The following is a 20329-nucleotide window of genomic DNA, read 5'->3' on the forward strand; positions in this document are numbered from 1 at the left end:
AAATATTTTACCAGTACTTGCAAGATAGAATATACAAATGATCATCAGAATACAATTTGCATATTAGTAGCCTTATAAAAAATTTGCATGCAAGTAGTCTTATCCTTGTAGACCTGGACACTCAAACTACTCAGTGTTTTTTACTCAGAATGTACTTGCAGACTATCTATTTATTAACCTGGGTCTACTTACCAATCCCAGGATCTGCAAGATGCTAAAATGATACACAAACATAAACCCTGTGGATAAAACAGCCCACCAGAAATTGCAGAGTGGTTCAGGGGTGTAGACACCTTAAAAAGAAAGGAATACATTAATGTTCAGCTGCTCTGCTGTTCCCATCACACTCTCAATGAATAATCCTCTCTCTCCTGCTCTCTGGATGTCAGGGCATCTGGCTTGAGCTGATAACCTCCTCAATACCATTACAGTAATTAATATTTGAGAGCTTTATTTCTTACTTGAAGCATCCTGATCAGCTTCTTCCCTACTTCTTGTCCAGCAGTGAAATGTACAATATGTTACCTTGCTAAATTTGTCTATTTTTTACCAACATCAATGATTTTTACTTAATTCTTCCTTCTACAACAGAAGTAATAAATGCAATAATGGTCTACAAAGAATCTTCAAAAAGCATGTTATTTATACTTAAACACCTACTTCTTGCAGGGATTATGATTTCAGCATGCACAGAACTGATTTAGGCAGCAGGAGGTTCTGCACAACCTATACTAGAGCACAGCTTAATTTTAATTTCCTAATTTTATGATTGTTTAACAACTATTAAAAAGGAACTTGCACCAATAATTACAAGGAACAGAAAAGCTGTATCAGATGGTCAATCCATTAATCACATTAATCACACTATGCTTTTAAATTAAAGCTGTTGTGGAGATATTTTCCGATATACACTACAAACAGTTTTATAATCAGCAGATATCACAGATAATGTAAAATACTTCTTCACTTCAAATGAAGTAACAGATGTATTCTTCCAGCCTTTCTCTACCCTCTAAAAACCAAGTTTTACTGACAAAACTCAATGTTCCCTGATCTAGAATGTACCAACTAAATCAGATTTAATAACATTACTCAGATACAAGACTATCTTGGGAGTTAAAAATTGAAATTTCATATGGCAAGAACAAAGCCAGTTTACAGAGTTCTCTAGATTCTTACCAGCAGACATTAAAATTGCACTGTAAAATATGTGGAAAAATATTACTTTCCTTATAACTTCAATAACTTAGCCTCAGAACACAAAATAAAGATGTACAATGTCATGCTGTTTGGCTGCTCTAAGAGTTACAGAGGATTATAAAAATACACTGGCAATTTTTATCTGCCTTTATCTGCTCTCTGATCCATTAGATATTATTAAATACTGGAACATGTATCCAGCACTCAAAGGACAGCTTAGAGAATGGAGTGCAATATTGATACTTGCCGTGGCTAGCCAGCACACTCAGTAATTACCAGGAAGTAATTAAAGACTTCAGCATACACTGTACAAGGCTACTGGGAACCTAAATACCTCCACATGCACCCATCAGACCATAGCTGCTATGAAAATGCTGTGTATGGAATACTGTGGAGATAAATACAAGTAACTGCTGTGACCACATCACTGTTTATTGCTGCATCCCAGCTCAGGTTTAAGATCTCTAGAGCAATGCTTCCTCAAGCTCTGTGATCCTTTCAAAATTATTTTCTGTATAGCTTCCTTCCATAATTTGTACCCATCATGCCAGTTCAAATTGATTTTGCAGTAGCTGAAAAAATAGTAGCTGCTGAAATAAGTTCAATTAAATAGCATTTTGTGAACACTATGGATTCAAAATCACCTACACGCTGTTGTCTAAAACTGCTCATCCATGTTGCCGTACGAAAGGTTACGGAGCAGCGAGAGAGAACAGCAACAAGGCACTCTCTTACTTGGTGCAAGAAAGATCAATTTATTGAAGGAAGCCATGGCTTTAAATAAGATAGTTCATGAAAAACAAAATACAGACAGTTCATTGGACAGAGAAAGAGATACCTCTTCTCCCTGGCTTTCCCATGGATCTAGCAGGTGTTTATCTCTGTTATGATTCTTTCTCTTATGTTTACAGTAAAGGAAAAGTCTCTAGCCTGGGAAAAATCCTAGCTGGAGCTGAGAAAGTTTCACGATCTGAAAAAGGCCTGGCTGAAATGTGCCAAGGCCTTCAGCAGTGTCCACTCCCAAGAACACAAGTGCTATGCTGCTGCTTGCACAGGGTAAGACTGTGTGTGCATGTGTGAGTGCCAGCAGCATATCTGCACCCCACACACCATTCCTGGTTCTAATGAGGAACTGGCAGCAGTGTCATTACTCCAGGTACCTCTGTACATGGTGGTTCAGGGAATAGGCTGCGACTTGGGTAGCCCATGATAAATTTGGGCACAGGAGCTACTTGGAAAGCACAAGGCAACTTGTAAGGTTTCTTAATGCAGTGGGAAGGTGAAGGCCAGAAGTGCCTGAGCAGCAAGTAAAACCAAAGGTAAAAGAGAACTCTCCAGGAATCACTTTAAGTTCTGCAGGTAAAGAGAAAAAATTCCCAACAGTAATTCTTGGGATGCACTTGTCAAGTGTGAGCTAAGAGCTGGCATGCTATTCAGAAAACGGTACGTAAGTCTTGATTTTGATAGCAATGATAGTCATTAAACTCCATGACCTGAAAACATCAGATAGGTGACACCTCCTTGAATATGCTTTTGCATTACAGAGAGAAGAGGAGGAGGAATAAGCCTTGGTGTCAGAGTACAGGAGATCATGGCTCTATTTTTGGCTGCACCTACTTAAGGTGACCTGGTCAAGCTTTACAGAAACTCTTTGTGCTCCCTCTGTTGTAAAGAAAACATTGCATGACTTGCAAAATTTATTTATATTGTCCTTGCAATTTTAGGTGTATGTTTAACCTAAATACAAAACGTAACATTAAATTTAAATAAGGTATCAAAGCAGCTCCTGGGAACTGGCTGAGCAGTGCTAAACCAAATTAGGTTTCTGTTGGCAGTTGCCTGTGTTTCAAAAGTATTTGATAAAGCCTGGTAAGAGTCTAAAGGGGTGAGCACCCAGGAAAGCTAAAATACATATTCAGGTGACTTACGGTACAGGTAGGGTATAAATATTAATAGGCGAGACCTGTAGACCCCAGCTATAAAATGAGACTGAAGGGAACCAACAGTCATTAAAAGACTAAGGAAATTGCACAAGATGACAACACAGACCCATGGCACATCCTCGCTCTGTTGCAAGATCTTAAAAAAATACATCAGCAACTTTCGCTCTCTACAGATTTTTTTGTCTTGCCTTGTACCAAAAATATCCCTCCTTATTAGACTTTGCAATCCTGAAAATAATGGTGTGATTTTCAGCAGTAGCACTATCTGGACATCAAAGGACAAAAAGAAAACACTGACCTCCACACAAAAACATTTTGGAGCACTCTAGATTCCACAGTGTGCTTTGGGAAACTGATTTTAAATTCATACCTGAGATATTTTCTGCACATTTCTCATTAGATAAATACCCACTATAGATTTTATTACTTTTGAGCCCAGCTATTCAATGGATGTTTAATGGAGCAGTGTGGTCTATTCTCCACAGTATGGTCTGTTAAAAAAAAAAAAAAAAACCAAAAAAACCACAAACAGGAAAACTGAGAGCCATCTGAGCGGTTGTTTGAAGGGCCTGTGTTGGCTTGGGCAAAAGCTACTTGCTGCTTGCACAGAAAATCAATTTCAATAGGTAGGAGCAGAGTTTCACTCTCTATTTATGAAAGATCATGGGCAGTTCTTATGCCTTAAGCACTTACAAAAATTTAGTCCAAGTGCCAGTCTGACACTGATCTCATTCTCAAAAACACACCAAAGACAGCTGAGACCATTCCAAGCTGGGGCCATCTAGGTAGGCTGTGTCTGCTCCTATAATGAAATAGCATGGCAGGGGATACCTCTATTTAAATTAAACTTCATTACTTCAACAGCATTGATACAAAGGATTCCATAAAGACTGAAGAGTTTGGGGTTCTTCATTTGTTTCTAAACAAGAAAGATTCTGTTGACCTTGAATATGCCAAGTTGTTCATTTTGCCATCTAGGAAATGGAAGCATGGCTTTAAAAACCTAAAGATCAACAAAAAGATGCCATTTTTTTATACTGCTTCCTCCCTACAATGTGCTAGTTCAAATGTTATGAACTATTATTTTTATTTAAAATTCTCAATACACAGGCTTCTGAAAATTTGAACACATCTGAATAAAATGTGAAAAGATAATGAAGGAGAAAATTACTCTGTTTGAACTAGAGAATTCAGTTGTCTTACAATTACAAGTAGATCTGCTTAATCCAAAACTCAGAGTAACTATTACAATACTCTGATTTTCAAGTTTACAAAAAATGTGAGGGCAAATTTATTTTCCTTTCATTTCCCTTGATTAGAGGGTGAATTCCAGTTGAGTGGCCTATTGAGCTAGCCTAGAGATAGAACTTCCTTTCCAGGGGAAAACAGGAAAAAAATGTTTTCAAGAGAAGGATCCTGAAATCTGTTTCTCCTACAGCTGTTCTGGTTCCATGTGTAGGTTTCAAACCAGTATCTTCTCTCAGGAGTTTTCTGTTTCCCCTCAGTGACAGCTACTCTCATCAGAACTAGCTCAGACAGAGCTCTTACAGTACTTGCTTCTCTCAGGAATAATTTTTTATATTCCATAAAGCAGTAGCTCTTCCTCCACCTTCATATAGGAGCAGTTCTTCCAGTTACTGGCATCTGCCCTTCTAATTTCTCCATCTTCTGGAGAGATATTTAATTTTTCAAACTAATTGTAACTGCCCAGTGCATAAAACTCAGAGGGTCACAGGACAGAGACACATCCCCTCCTCTTCCTCTCTCTTAAATCATCAAACAAGACAATCCTCAAATATTCAAACTACAAGAGAGGCTGTGGCCTGAGCCTGCAGCTGGAGTAACAGCACACAGAGCTACCCTGCTGCTCAAGGTGCCATGGCACAAGCACAGCTCAACAGCAAACCACACATTTATGTCTAATACATGGCATAGGTAGAGAAATCTGGAACAGGAACATGGAATTGCTAGAAGCAGAGCAGGGAAATAACACATAAGAGTTGACAGGTCTCTAAGTAATTCAGTTTCAGCAAAAGAGCTATATCACACATTATCAAGTATTTCAATGAAGATTGAGATGGACTAGATTTATGACTACCTAAGTATATCTAAATATAAAGTGATATTTCTCCTGGATTACTACTACAGATATATAATAAAGACTGCTTGATAACTCCTTTAAAAAGCTAAGAAAAGAATTAGGTAAAGATAGGTAAGTGTCACAAGTGGGAAAGTGGCTGACATAGGGTGCAACAGCTAAAAACAGGTCTTTAAATATGGTAATCCCTCACTCCAGCCAGCAAGTCCTAACAGCCAATGGAAAACACAAGTTTAGTGTTTTAATTGCACTTTCCTGATTTACAACCATAGGAAGAAATATCCTTTCATCTGTACTTGGTATCTGTGTGCTGCATCTTCCAGAAATCCAGGTGGTCCTGAGGTCAGGAACGCTGCCCTGCTCTGAGGGAACTGCCTGTACTGGGCTCCTTCTGCCCAGCTGCTGAGCACAACAGAGGCATTCTCCGCAAGAAGGGAGAAAAGGAAAATAAAATCAACAACTTCAACTGACTGTGTGATACTGCAAAAAGCTTCTCTCCTGACGCCACTTCTGAAGACACTTAGTTTAACAAAGAAAAAAGCATTAGGACTTGAATCAGACACCGGCTCTTTTTTGCTTAAAAAGATACAGCACTTGCCTAAGAATAAAATTCTGCTCCTATTCCCTGCAAACAGCTCATTTATTTAGCGGGAAATCGGCTCTTAAGGCACACGGGGCCAACTCAGAGGGCTGCTCAGCACTCCCAAGGCCATCACTGCACGGTCCGGCTCACGAAAGGAACTTCCTGCGCCCACGCCGCAGCCAAAGCCCGGAGCTTCCGTCCCCGCGCGGCCCCGCAGAAGGAGCCGGGCACAGCGCCACCTGCCGGACGCGCCCCGCGCCGCAGCCTCGGGCCCAGCGGCGACACCGGCCCCGCGCCCTGCCCGCAGCTGCAGGAGAGTCGCTCAGGATCGCTCCCTGCAGCCACAGAATCCTAAACACCTCAATGCCAACGACCTTTTCTACCTGCTGAAGTTACTAACTCAAATAAATAAGACTAGAGATATCAAAACACAGGGCAGATCATCTCTTGAGCTGTGCTGCTAGGGAGCTGCTAAAAATTCACCCTTTTTTCAATCTGTGATGGAAAAATGTAGTTTAGAATATAATTTGATCACTGCATTAAGGAAATAACAATTCCACCTTGATTAAATTTCAGTATGATTGTATGTTCTGAAATAAGGTGTACACCTGATCTTGTCAAATCCATTGGAAAACCTGACCAAACAAACTGAAGACAGTCAGAAAGAATTATCATCATCAGTCTCTAAAGCTGATGTGGTAAAACCCCCACACTTAGAGGGTCAGGAGGGACATGAAGGTTGCCAGTGCAGCATGACCAGTCTGCACCACTGTAACAAATAGCAGGAAAAGAAATAAAATAAATTATTACACCTTTGCTTACCATCACCAGTTTCCTTTCAAAAAGGAAACACTTCAGCAGGGAGCTGGGTGTACGTGCATGGCTGGTGCAATACTTGATTAGGGTATTGCAAGCAAACTTGAGGGTGCAGTTCTCTATAGCCAAAGCCTCAAATCTACTCTGCTTCAGGTGTTCTGCTCACCCTATCTTTGAGAAACATTTGGATCCTATCAAGGTCACCAGCAATATAGGCAGATTCCAAATAAAACTGAAGTAGTATGTTTTTCCAAATACAATCCATTCCTTTTAATTTTTTTTCAGTTTTCTACCCTTCAATTACTTCTCTGAATCATAATCCACAGATTAACTGAAGGAAATTTTTAATTACAATACTGAAATTAAGATGCATGCTGATCAATGTCAGCAATGAAAAAGCAATTTTCACAAGATACAGAACTCAGGACAAAGGTCTGTGTGATCTACTCAGAAAGTTCTTAAACAGAGGTACTAGCGAGATGATAACATTAACAAATATTGTTAGGTTGCATAATTTTTCCATCAAAAATGATACATTAGGTCACCTGTGGCAGGAGTTCATGGGTGTTTTGCTAATTACAGCTAGTCAGGTGATGAGGAGCCAAGTGCATAAGAAATGGGGCAGTTATTAGTTAAAACAGCCCAGAGCAATTTCAATTGATAGGTTTAGCCAACAAAGTTTTTGTATCAATTTTACTGCCCTCATGTCAACATTAGATGGCAGCAAATACCTGTACATTAATACAAGGCAGGCATTCAGAATACTGAATCAGGGCGACAGCTGTCTGACATCAAACCCTTCAAACTGCAAATACAGTTCTTGTAGTCCCAGGTCCTGAAGAACCCTGAGAGAACCTCTACTTCAAAATAAACAAAAAGCCAAGCCAAACCAAACCAAACCACAAAACAATCAAAACTTAAAAGAACACATCAACTGTCATACAAGACCAAGCCTTTTTAAAACAAAGTGATCTTCAGATGGGAATGCCAAAGCCACCAAGTGATTTATTTACATCAAGAGCTTTGTTTGTCATTACCTAGAGTTCACTCCACGGCTGCTTATGTTTTCTGCCCCCCCTCCTCCTGCAAAGATTATGAGTTTGTGTAACTTCTACAACTACCCTGCACTTTTGGCATTATTTTCCAGAATTTTAGGATATCAAGAGTGGATTAAAATTAAACATGATAAAAGAAAGAAACAGAATCATCTTTTGAAGTACATGACTTTGAGTACTTTTTTCTTAATTTCATTTAGTAGGTCACAGTGCAATCAGGTCACTGCAACACAAAAGTTACAGTGAAATAGGGTGAAGGATTGTAAGTGACCACTGGTATAAAACACAATGGATTCAGTAGGATGGAAGAGCCTGACTGTATCCCATTGCTTGATATGAGAAATGCAAGCACAGAAAGCTCCCAAGGCCCTGTGCATACAGGCTCAGAAATAGAGATGGATACAATGCTTGATCTAAGACCTTGGAGAAGGCTAGGAGAATTAGAGCATTGAAGTGAAACAGACAGGAAACAAGAATATAAGTTCGTAGTTAAAGTAGAAATATGTTTTAAGCAAACAGAAATATGTATTATGTAAGCACAGCAATATGTAAGTAAGATAGTAAAAGATTTTAAAGTTTAGCAATAGAACCTGTTATAAAGTTAGAAATTTAAGACCGGTCAATGTAAGTTTATAAAGTGCTATATGATTGGTTGAAAAATGACGCATTGCGGTAAAGCCGTGAAAGGAAGCAATTAATGATTGGTATAAGAAGATGCTAGCAAACTTTGTAGAAGTATGTGATTGGCTAAAAAACTAATATAAGTCATTGTAGCTGAGAATTTGATGTTATGGTGTTGAATCTAACGCCTTTAATGTCTCACCCTTCCATGAGACTTATAATGCCATAAAGCAACAAACCAGCTTTTACAATGTCTCTTAGTAGTCCCATCTCTCATAAAGTAATCCTGATAGACATCACATCCTCAGGGTTTTCATTAAAGGCTACTGAACATCTGGATCACAAATGATCATATTTTATTTCCTGGATGGAACAGTCAAGCTTTGCTTGAAAGTGCAGCTGAAGGCATGTCAGCACTAGAGGGGGGCAGAGCATCATACCAGCTGAATGTCAGCATTCCTTTTGAGGATCCACGACTGGAAAAAAATTACTGGCCAGGGAAACAATTTAGGATGCCCAGACTTACTGAACTATTATGGCATAAGTGAATGCAAGATGGCAATATTGTTAGAAGAGATAACAAGCAATCTAGTTCATTTCATGATATGTGTCACTACATTTCACTGGAGCTTCAGAATTTCTGGGATTTATCTAACTGGACAACTAATTTTATTTTTTTTTTCCTCGTTGCTCATTTTGAGTTCCAGTACTTCTCAAGAGACATCCAAGAGGGTAAAAAAATCTTAAAAATACACCTCACCAACAGCTGAGAATATTTCAAGATGGCAGAGACGCTGCTCAAGAAGACAATGCACATTGTGGAACTACATTCTGAATACCCCTTCAGGCAAAAGACCATTTTTAAAATTTTTGTTTAGTACCTGACACAACTCATTACCTAGGTTAAAACACCTGGATTACACATTAGAACACTAGAACATCAGGAACTATTAATTAAAACTAGAGAAAATAGGTAAAAAAAGGGTAAGAATAAAACTGACTGTATCCAGTAAACACAGTGTTTTCATTCCACAGGACCAGTTCAATCCATACAGAATAAACTGCCTACTTACCTCCTTTCTGCAGCAGATAGATGGGCACAACATAGAGCATCACATGCTGGATATAATAAATCTCTGTTTCAAATGGAAGCTGTGGAGTAAGGAAAATATTTGTAAGTATTTTTCTCACTAAAAACCAAGTTCCTAGGAACAATTCTCTTTCTAACCCATGACAATGCCTTCAGTTCAGTTATTTTATCACCTGCGTATAATAACAAACATTAATGGTCAGTGCCTTGAAAGTGCAGCTAACTGTACACATTGCATCTCCTTAACACAAACACAACATTTCCAGAAGGTAATTCCCAAAATCAGCCAGAAGCAAAACAAAGAACGAGTAACATAAGACTGCTCCTTCCCTTACCAATAATAATGCAAACCACTCAAGTAATTAAATCAGAAACTACGCATACCCCCACAGTATAGAAGTCTTTTTAGAAAAATATACTTGCCACCTTCTGAGAGAACTCTGTAAATGAGGTTTTTATATATAAAAGTATATAAATACACATATACAAGTAATTACTGAGGAGGCCTGTGCAAAAAATATCAAAAGACCTGATTTATAGCAACCTGCATGCATGTACAGAACTGCTAAGCTTGATCAAATATAAACTAAAATAGAAAATGACCAGTCATTTATTGGTTTTAAAGACAAGATACAGAATTAGGTGCAAACAAGCTACCAGTTAATAGTGAATCAGGTATTCCTCAGCTGCTGCCAACTTTTGGGAAATTACAATTAGTCATTTGTGTCTTTATTTGAACTAGTGTAACCTCTCTTCTAACAAGTCAGACACCTAAAATAATACTAAATATACCTTCAACTGTAACTCTGTGTTTGAGCCTCCTAATCCAGATCCAATTATTTCTAGCTCTTTATCAGTTACAAAAGGGGATGCACTGTATTTGAAAGTTACTCCCATCTATAAGTACCTTAGCCTATATCTACTTATTACACTAAAGCAGCATATTTAAAACTGAACAAAACTGAACAGTAGTAGAAAACTCAAAAATTCAGAATTCAGCTTTTTACTGCATCTAACAGAGCTGAAAAGCAACACTGTTGCATTATTTCTCTGAATTGAAAATTGGACAATACCACAAGTATAAAATCTCATGGGAATAACGAAAAGCCTTGGTTCAAATGCAGACTCGTTCTGTCATTTTACAGTCAGAAGAATTCAGACCTACCACTGTCGTTTGCATGTTGGGAAGCAGAGAGTGGTGAGAAAAGCCTTCCTTTTCTATGACTCTTCTGAGACACTAAAGTCACAGCCTTGAAACTGAAACACTACAGAAATTTCTACATCAACAAGAGAGAGGTTGAAAGAGAGATTTATTTTCTTCCTAAACAGTAGTCAAACAGTTGATAAATAACATAGTGATATTTTTAATTCAACTACAATTCTTATATCCTATTTTGAACATAGCAGATTCTAAAACCAACAACTGAATTATGCTAGTCCGGTCATTCCCCCACTAGACACTGCCTGTGTCCTGATGGCAACCTCCAAGGTGGTCAGCCAATTCATGTGGGGACTAAGCTAAAACAATCCTCCTGTACAATCTGCAAGTATTCTGTATCAAAACAAACACAAGCAAGGTAACAGTATGCAAAAGCAAGAACTTCATGAAAATTGTGAGGTTTCCTAAATTTGAACCTTTCCTGCTATCCTTTGCTAAACAACACAGAGAGCATAGTGAGGGAATTAAAATTATTTGGGATGGGGCTAAAGCAGTGTTCCTAAGTGGAGAAAAAGCTGTACTTCTCCCACTTCAGAAACAATTGCTCCTGATATAAACACCACAACATGAGGCACTCACTCCTGCCAAGCAGCATTCCCCATTTATCTGTGGTGTCAAAAGGGCTTCCACAGCCTTGGAATTGTGAGGATCTGTTACACAAACACTGTGCTGGGACACTCCTGAGAACAGAGTAACAGTGTTATGCTGCAGTAGTGATGATGGTATTTTTTTTGTGTGTGTTAAAATAAAACATCTTTTTCCCACTTTTTCTGAAGCCTGGCTGATTCTGCAAGTGCTTTTCCTGCTATAGAGCTGCAGAGTTGCTGTACAACCAAACACTGAAGCTGTTGTACAGCCAGGCTACAATAAACAGAAAAAACAAGCTGTACTGAGCAACTAATTCACCTGCATCTTGTGCCTTGTCTATAAACAGTTTTATCAATAAAAGACTCACTCAGCATAAGCACCTTTCATATGCAAGGAGAAACTGGAAATGAAGATGGGCACAAGGGATCACCCATGAATCAAGGATTTAAAGAATCTCTTTGTGAAAACAAGCAAGACTTCACATTCTAACTTAAACCAGTTACTGCCCAAATAGAACAATGAGATCTTTCCATGCACTGAACTCAACTTTAGAAAAATCTCTCCAAGGCAGCAGTAGAGTGGAGCCCAGAAGTCAGATATTTTGAATTTACCCCAAAGGAGTATGGACATAATACTAATTTAGATTAAACACTCAGACACAGCAGTTTGTTTTCAGTGGGCTCACAGGTTAACACTTTGCTGTGGTTTTTGACAGTAGCACTCCACTCTGTTAATTATTTATACCCTGGCTCAAGCACTGCACTGTGCAAGAGTACCTACTCCATCATTCTCTACAGAGACTGCAGAGGGTAGCTGAAAAGGAATAGAAGGAAATCTAGTCTCAGATTCTGGTCTCTCCTGTAGTACATCTAGAACACGGTCTAATATAGTAGTGTACCAGCCACCTTCTCAGACGTTACCAGTGAATTACATGCTCATACCATTTTAATGCACACAGCATGTACAAGTGCCCAAATATGCCCAAACTTTGGCTCTATCACCTACCAGCCACCCAAGCACAATCTTTCAACAATCCCCCACTGTTCTTGTTGCTTTCCCTTGTGCCAGTTAGATTAAGACAGTTTAGAGATGACAATGTAACCTACCACAACCTATTCCATTCTGCTCTGCAGACACAGTCATTACAGGAAAACTATTTAGTGCAGTGAATTATGACTAACAATCAACAACAATACAGCATCCAATGATATTGGAACATACATGGAATGCATTCACAAAGTCTTGCTCAGAGCATGATTCTGTTCCTAACAGATTTAGAATGTGGACCTCTCAGGCCATTTAGTTCTAAGAATAAAATACAGCAGCTTCTAGAAACATTAAAACTGTCCCATCTCAACCATGTGAGCTGACACTCATGCACCCATCACTTTTGGGACATGTCCTGTTTTTTACTTTATCTGTACCAACATCTTCAGGACATCAGCTTGCAAAAAGTCCCCACTTCTAAACCAGTGGAAAGACTTTTCTTTAAAATTTGATAAATGCAATATGAAAGCCCAAAAACCCCAATTACTTTCCAAACAGTTGGAGTCTTTGTGGCAGATAAATGAATTTACATGCACAGTCAGGTTATCAAGACCTACACTAAATACAGATGCAGAGGAAGAATTGAATATAAATACAGAGAAAAAAGAAATCTTTCTACTCCTGTATATCCTCTTATACCTTGCTGGCTCCATTTTGAGAGCCTAACAAGCCAATCCCCACAGCATCTTCTTTTCCTTTATTTCTGAAAAGGTAAGAAGAACTCTCAAAAACACTGACTGGACAAGGAACAGTTTTATCTTTATCCAATGCCTATGCTGAAGCACAGAATTTAATTCCATCAGCACATGGCAAATAATGTAGCAAATAACTGCAATATTTGGGTGCCAAACAAGTACAAGTAGGTGCATTTGTTGCCTAAGTCTGTTAATTGTTGATACCTCAACCTCATGCCAAAGCAGGAAAACGTTTTCTTGAAAAGAACAGAACAGACTGACCTCACCTTTCAAGCTACATTTTTTTGGACACTATCCCAGCTACCACTTATAGTCCAACAAAATTTTAACTGCATTGTTTAGCATAGTTTGACTGAAAGATTAAAACAGCAGAAGGTAGAAACTTTCTACTGTTGTTTCAGTAAATATCTCAACTCTCCATTTTCACTGGCAATACATTACTATTTTAAAAGAATTTTGAAATTACTGAGGTTCTAAAACAATAAAGAACAAAAAAATTAACAGATACATTACAATAAAATGGAAACCATTAAATTATGCCAGAAGTTTCCACATCAGGATAACTTAACACTGAAGCATATTTACAAAAAGATATTAGCATTTCATTAAGTAATGTAATTGGTACCAAAAAGCACATGAGCCTAATAGACTGTGCCACAAATTATAAGAGGTATTCTGGAAATTACTTTGAACAAATTAACACTTCCAATTCAAATCCTGATACCCACTAAAACATCCATCATCTGCTGAAGCAATGATTGTCTCTCACTCTGAATGAATAAATCAAAAGTTTTTTACTCAGGTATGACAAACCAGAGCAGCCAGCTTAGAAAAAAAATGGGAGTTTTTTTGGTGGGTTTTAGTTTGTTTTTTTTTTTGGTGGGGTTTTTTTTGTTGTTGTTGTTGTTTGTTTTGGTTTTTGGTTTGTTGTTTTTTTTAAATTTCTACTATGCTTTAGGAGACATTTCCTGCTTTCAGGACAATATGGTGTTAAAACCACAGTGAGAGCTGTGGAGCAGAATGTGTTGCCATGAGAGAATCTGGATCAAGGCAGCGCTGTACAACATCACCCACATTATCCTGTGCCAGAAGAAACATGGAAAAGTGAAAAGCCTGCTGTTAGGCCAAAAATATCCTAAGCTGTAATTACTCCAAAAATATTTACTCTTGGACAGTAATTTTTGTGTACTCTGTTCCCAATTACAAGAACAATTTTACAAGTAGTATCTTTCTTGTTTAATCACCACTGCCCTAATATGAATGAGATCTGTGATAATGACAGAGAATTCATAAACTAATGATTTATTAAATACTTCAACATTTTTTCCTTCATAGGTTACCCAGACCAATTTTGTCATGCCTAAGGTTATATTTACTTAAAAACTAGATGATTTTAAATACAAAATAAAAAGACTTTTCCTTATCAGGGAAAGAACACTGTTTCCTCTTCAACAGTACCAAGTTTTAATAAAATGTAATTGCAAACTGGACATAAGCATAAGATTATACTTCATCTTATTTAGACAGCCAAGACTTGCAAGTGGAGATCCACCAACAAAATCTGATATGGAGTCTGAAGCCCACAACCATTTTGTTAATAACATTAATTCACTCTCTATTATTGACATAGTTTGCTTTAAGTACTCATATCTTAAAACAGACATTAAAATAGCTGCAACAACAGATTTTTGCAGATAAATCATATGGAAAAAAATTTAAAGCATCTAGTCATACGTGCATATACATACACACTCCCTCTACATATGCATGGATAACTGCTTTTGAAATAATCCTTAGAAACACTTCATTTGTCTCACACTCAAAATAGCTTTTTTTACCTTTAACTCTCAATGGATTTAAGAATCTCACTAGGAACACCAACAGGCTAATTTTTTTGTCCAGGATGCTAAAGTTTTACAGCAGATTTGAAAACTTGCATGGGAAAAAAAAAAATCTGCTCTGCCTAATCTTGGGGCAGAGGGGATGACAGCCAACAACAACATTTGGCATTTTCCAGGCCTGAAGAATCTTATATTTACAGAGTTTCAAAGGTCTGAAACTGAATTTTGACCACAAGGTTAACCTGTGAAAGCCTCTTTCAAAGCCATCAAGTTTTCCCTACATTAGTGGCTAGAATGGAACCAACACTCAATACAACACTGCTGTCTTTTCATACTGAGTTATAAACATTCAAAAATCCAAAATTGTTATTTTGGTTCCACTGTAGTGACCAGGAGTCTACAGCCTGGTAAAATGAACTTCAAAAGGCCAAGCAAAGCAAACATCTAACATCTCCCCAAAAATAATATTTCAGAAATAAACAAAAAAGGAGGAGGAGGAAAACCACAGTACACTCACCAGGCGTGTATTAACAACAGGAAACAGCAATGCTAAGAGGGCCCCATTCAGCATATGCATCTGCAACCTTAGAAAAGAGATGGGATATTATTTTCACAGATGAAAATAAAATGCAACATTTTCAGGTCTTTCATGTAGTATCTCTTCAATAAAAGATAGCAAGACACTAAAAAAAATTGTTTGGGCTTGAATTTGAATTAATTCACTATTAAATGCAGTAAAACTGGACAAAAACTTACCTTTAAATACACTATTAAAGAATTTCCTAAAGTAGGTCTGCTTTCTATAATGAGCTTTGGATTCCTAGAAAGCCTGGACTGCCCATAATCCTGTTCACGATATAAGCTGCTAAATAGCTAGAATTCTGCTGTTCATTTGTCTTTCAGAGCTTAAAATAGCATCTTTGATAAAGGGTTTTACTCCTCTTTAATGCTGTGCATGAACAGCTTCAAAGTAAAGCTTTAAGAATTTGAAAGAAGTCCCTTAAATAAAAGAATTACATTTATCAAAATACAACAGCAAGTCCTAAGAAAAAGCACAAGGCAGGAAAGTAGTATTATACACTGTAATTTTTATCACTTTCAGCCATTTTTCTTCTGAACTACTGTTAGACTGCAGTTAGAGAAAATTAGTATCAGAACTGTTTCAGTCTATTTTGCATCAGAGACAAAGTAAAAAATAAACTGTCTCCCACCACTGTCTGTCAAACTCTTCGGAATTTGAAAGTAACTTGAGGAAGGAAAAGGTATTACAGTTTTAAAACAGATTTTCAAATATAATTTGTATGCTGTCAGGATGTTAGAAAATGGATACACCCATTCTGAAAAACAACTTTATCGTAGCCTCTGCTCTACAACTGCTCTTTAGCAGAGATTTCCTGGACAGTAGACACACTTTTCACACTCTCCAAGACAGAAGCTAATACAGGGTCTTTGTTTAGCATAATCCCTGCAGCAACAAGGAACAGCAGGGAAAAGCTGCAGAAAGCATGTCTAAGGCGTTCCCTCAGCATCATTTTTGCCTAGACCAAGAAAAGGAAGAGCAGAGTTTAATGTCATGGTGATAACTACAGCCATTCCCAAGTACCACAGGGACTGCCCAGGAAGTCTCTGACCCTCCCCACAAGTCTTGGGCTGCCCCCTCAGCTGCATACTGGGCTCTGCTGCTGCAGCCAATTAGAGCCTCCTACACATCAGAGATTCTTGTGGCTCCTGAAGTTAGTAACAATACTGTGTTGGTTTCACGTGCTTGGGGGGAGGGGTGGATTCACCTCAAAGCAGGCTCCATGAGGCTGGGAAGTGGGAGGGGCTCTCCTGTCTCTGGGAGCTTCCCCTGTGAGCTGCTGGCACCAATCAGAGAACTGATTTGGTGATGGACAGCTTGGGAAACCAATGAAAAGTTATTTCGCTTTCACAAATCACAGCAGATCAGGTTTGCTGGCTCTCTTTTGGCTTCCGGTCTCCGGGGGTGGTGGTCCCCGGCCGGGGGCTCCAGCCCGGCTCTGGGCTCAGCCTGGAGTCTGGCTCAGCACCCCGGCTCTGCGGGGGGCCCAGCCCGGCCGCATGGTCCCGGCCCCCCCTCCCTGACCGCATGGCTCCGCGCAGCCCGGAGCTCCCCTCTCCACGTGGCATGGCCGAGCAGGGGGGATCGGGGAACCACCAAAGGCTCTCCCTTCCCTCCTCGTTCTGAAAGAAGAGTCCTCCAACTGCCCATGTTGTTTTTCATGATCTGGATACAATTGTAACTTCTTTATGCCTGGATAAGATCCTCGATTTTCTAAGCTCCCCTGAATGAGAAAAAATAAAGCATGGAAACTGCAGAGGTCAGCAGAATGAAGATTAAGTTCCTGGTGGGAAGAGATTGAAAAGATGCGAACTGATAAGTAGCTGAAAACCTTTTTTGTGGGCTAAGGGGATTGTGACTTCACTAAAATTCCTTTAAACTGTGAAATATACTTGGGTAGGTTTTGGGTGCTTGAGAAGAAGACCTTATTTTTGCCTTGGGGAAATAGAGCTCTCTATTCTGGGACTGAAATGTGAACAGAGACATTTAATAGAGAAAGAGATGACTTTTTGCCCCGGAGAATGAAGCTTTTTCTGTCCTGAGACTGGAATAGGAACAGAGACTTTTGATAGAGAAGAAAATGAAGAGAATTTTTTTTTTCAGCAGCCTGCCTTTAAAAGTAATACCTCAAGTGTGTAACATAACCCATTGCACAGCTCTAGAAGGACTGCGACAGAATGGGAGGAAAGTCATAATCTGCAATATTTTTCCCAGGCGGATGTGGATTGTGAAGGTGAAGACGCCCCTTAAGCCATAACCAAAAAGGGACTTTTCTCTCTTAAGTGAACTGAACTGATTATTTGAATGTATCACTGACTGAAGTGCTCTCTGTATGTTTGTTGGTAAGAAATGTTAAATGAAGGGGAGGAGAGAACGATCTAGGGATCTTATTCTGAATATTTTTTTTTGTGTTATTAATAAATTTCTTCTTGTACCTTTCTAAGTTTTAAGCCTGCCTTGTCTCTACTCCTGGGTCCCGTCTCTAAAAGAAATTAAATATATTAAGGTTGGCAAACCCAAGTCACACCGTGACAAATATGCAGTATTTTAGAAAAGACTGCACAGATCTGAGAAATACCCAACAAAGCCAGAGAGAATTTGATTTGCCTATTTAACTTTACCTATCCACAAATTAGAAATCAGACCCAGACTGCCTGCATGGCTTCCAGCAAGGCCTAGTTACTAATTTCTACTGAGGATGGTAAAGTTAAAGGATGGTAAAAAGGTTCAAGGGCCATGACACAAATTAGAGTAGCTCGTACATTAATCTGCATTAATCTACTGTTACTGAGCTAATTCCTGTTCATAAGTGAGGCCAAACTCACCAACAGACAAGAAGCAAGGATATGGGGCCCATCACCCTGATTTAAGCCCTGACCCTTTTCAAGGCATCATTTTTCAATCTAACCAATATGCCTTTACTACTTGATATTTCCCTTAGTATTGTATAAATTAAGCAGTGAATAACTTCTAAAACACATTGTGCAAGTAGACATACACAGTAAGGAAGAGGTATTACCTGAAGAGAATCATTGCAGTCTGACATGGGGGACAGGCAAGAAGAAAAATCTGAAATGTTAGAAACAAATTTAAATTAATGACAGTGACCTCTTTTAGAATCCATTTTCTAATTCTTTCCTACTCTGTTCTGTATGTCACAAATCATTTCGTGCCAGAAGACGCATTTTACAGCAGAGCTAGAAAAGACTTAAAGTCTTTAACAAATCAAAAGGTCTCCTATTACCTACAGATAAAAAGACTTAAGCAGTGTGAGCAGCACTGAGGGTTTAGCTTCTGCCAGTGCCTATGAAAGCAGTCAAATTCTAGCCAGAACGGCATTATAAAAGTTCTCTCAAGAACCAGATTACTCTATCACCAATCTTCTTCTACAGCAGTTCCTTCAATCATGGAGAAGTCCTAGCTGTACTATCAGCATTTACAACATCACCACAGTCCTTCCCTTCACCAGTGCCAAAAGCCCACACAGTAACTTTAAAAACTTCATATTAGCAAGTCTTGCTCTAGATATGAAGAGATTACTACATAAATGTGCAGTAATAAAAATTCTTTTTTTTATTATGTCCACTACTGCAAAGAAGAGACTCTGGTTTACTGTTCAGTATTTCAGCAAAATATGGATCACAGTTTTTACTGCTGTTCCTAAAATAAAGTCACAATACCTTATTTCACTGACAACCAACAAAACAATTATCACTGAATCAAGTGAGAACATTTGGAAAGTATGTCTCCTTTGTGGATGCCAGGTTGGACAATCACCAAATGTGTTTCTTTCAAGCGCTGCAGGGTTAGGAAGAGGCCTCCAATGGATACAGAAATGAATCACTACCAGACCATGTACTTGCAGCAATAGAAGAAGTGTTGAAATCTGGATCATCCTACTAAGCCCTTTCATACACAAGGGGCTTCCTGTCATTACTACACAAATAAATGTACAAATTCCAAATATTTTGTTTCCAGGTCAAGTTCTTAATATATGTATGTTCCATTTGAGTCTCAACAATAGCTTAGAACACAACACACACTCAAATTGTTTTTCCCAAGTCATACCACACTCTAACAAAGGCAGAGAGGCAGCAATTAAATTTAATGGAATGTACCTCAAGACATTTTCATACTGAATACTGTTAAAATCCAATCCATTTCTCTGAAGTCTTGCATTTAAACAGCAAGCAATTTCAACTCATTAGGGCAAGTTAAGAAGGAAGAGAACACATGCATTACTAGAATCACTAATGATTGTTTTCCTGTGCTAAGGGAAACAAAGAAGAAAAAAGTAGATGCCAGAAAAATCTTACAAGAGCTCTATATATCACCCTGCATGTAAGACCCATACAGCTTCTGGGAAAAGTGTATAACACTTAGTATGCTTCATTTTTCCACTGTTGCATATTTTGGAATAAACTTTGCTTACTAACTAAAGTTCCTTGAACTGTGGACTACATTTTCCCTTCTTTGGAGATCATAAATATCTTGTACAGCTCTCCTGTGATAAGTATTTTTTTACATGTGACCTGTGTGCATGGTCCAACTTTTTGAACACTTCATGTTGTATGCTAGCAAATGGAGATATGATATCTAGAGTATAACCAGTTCATCTAGAGTTTTAAATTTGATTATTTTATCATTTCCTTAAATTCAGAAATCCAACAGGAGATATATGTTACTGTTGAAGCATGGTTAATACTTTCATGAAACCAATTCTGCTCTTCCAAGGGAGAATTCCATATCTTTTTATCTCCTACATCTTAAAAAAAAACCAGTAGAAGCTATAATCTGAGTACTGTCTTAATCTCAGCACTGAGGATTTAAAAAGGATGGCACTGTTACAAGGACTGAGATGGACATACCAATTTAAATCAGTGCAGTACCATGGCGACAGGCAAAGAGAACATAGCTGATTATTTTTATTTCAACTCCACCGAAAGAAACAGC

The 20329-nt window shown here is 38.4% G+C and overlaps 1 protein-coding gene across 2 annotated transcripts in view; it reads right to left on the reverse strand.

The window, feature by feature from the left end:
* The window catches only part of TMEM164 (transmembrane protein 164), a 36950-nt gene that overhangs the window by 5304 nt on the left and 11317 nt on the right, over positions 1-20329 (reverse strand). For both annotated transcript variants that reach the window (XM_056491613.1, XM_056491614.1), the window contains exons 3-6: positions 18396-18445; positions 15314-15380; positions 9390-9468; positions 193-293 (exon numbers count right to left, since the gene is read on the reverse strand). In XM_056491613.1, the coding sequence (XP_056347588.1) occupies positions 193-293; positions 9390-9468; positions 15314-15380; positions 18396-18445 (297 nt within the window). The remainder of the gene's footprint in view (positions 1-192; positions 294-9389; positions 9469-15313; positions 15381-18395; positions 18446-20329) is intronic.

Source organism: Oenanthe melanoleuca, chromosome 4A (assembly GCF_029582105.1).
Source record: "Oenanthe melanoleuca isolate GR-GAL-2019-014 chromosome 4A, OMel1.0, whole genome shotgun sequence".
Classification (NCBI taxonomy): Eukaryota; Metazoa; Chordata; class Aves; order Passeriformes; family Muscicapidae; genus Oenanthe; species Oenanthe melanoleuca.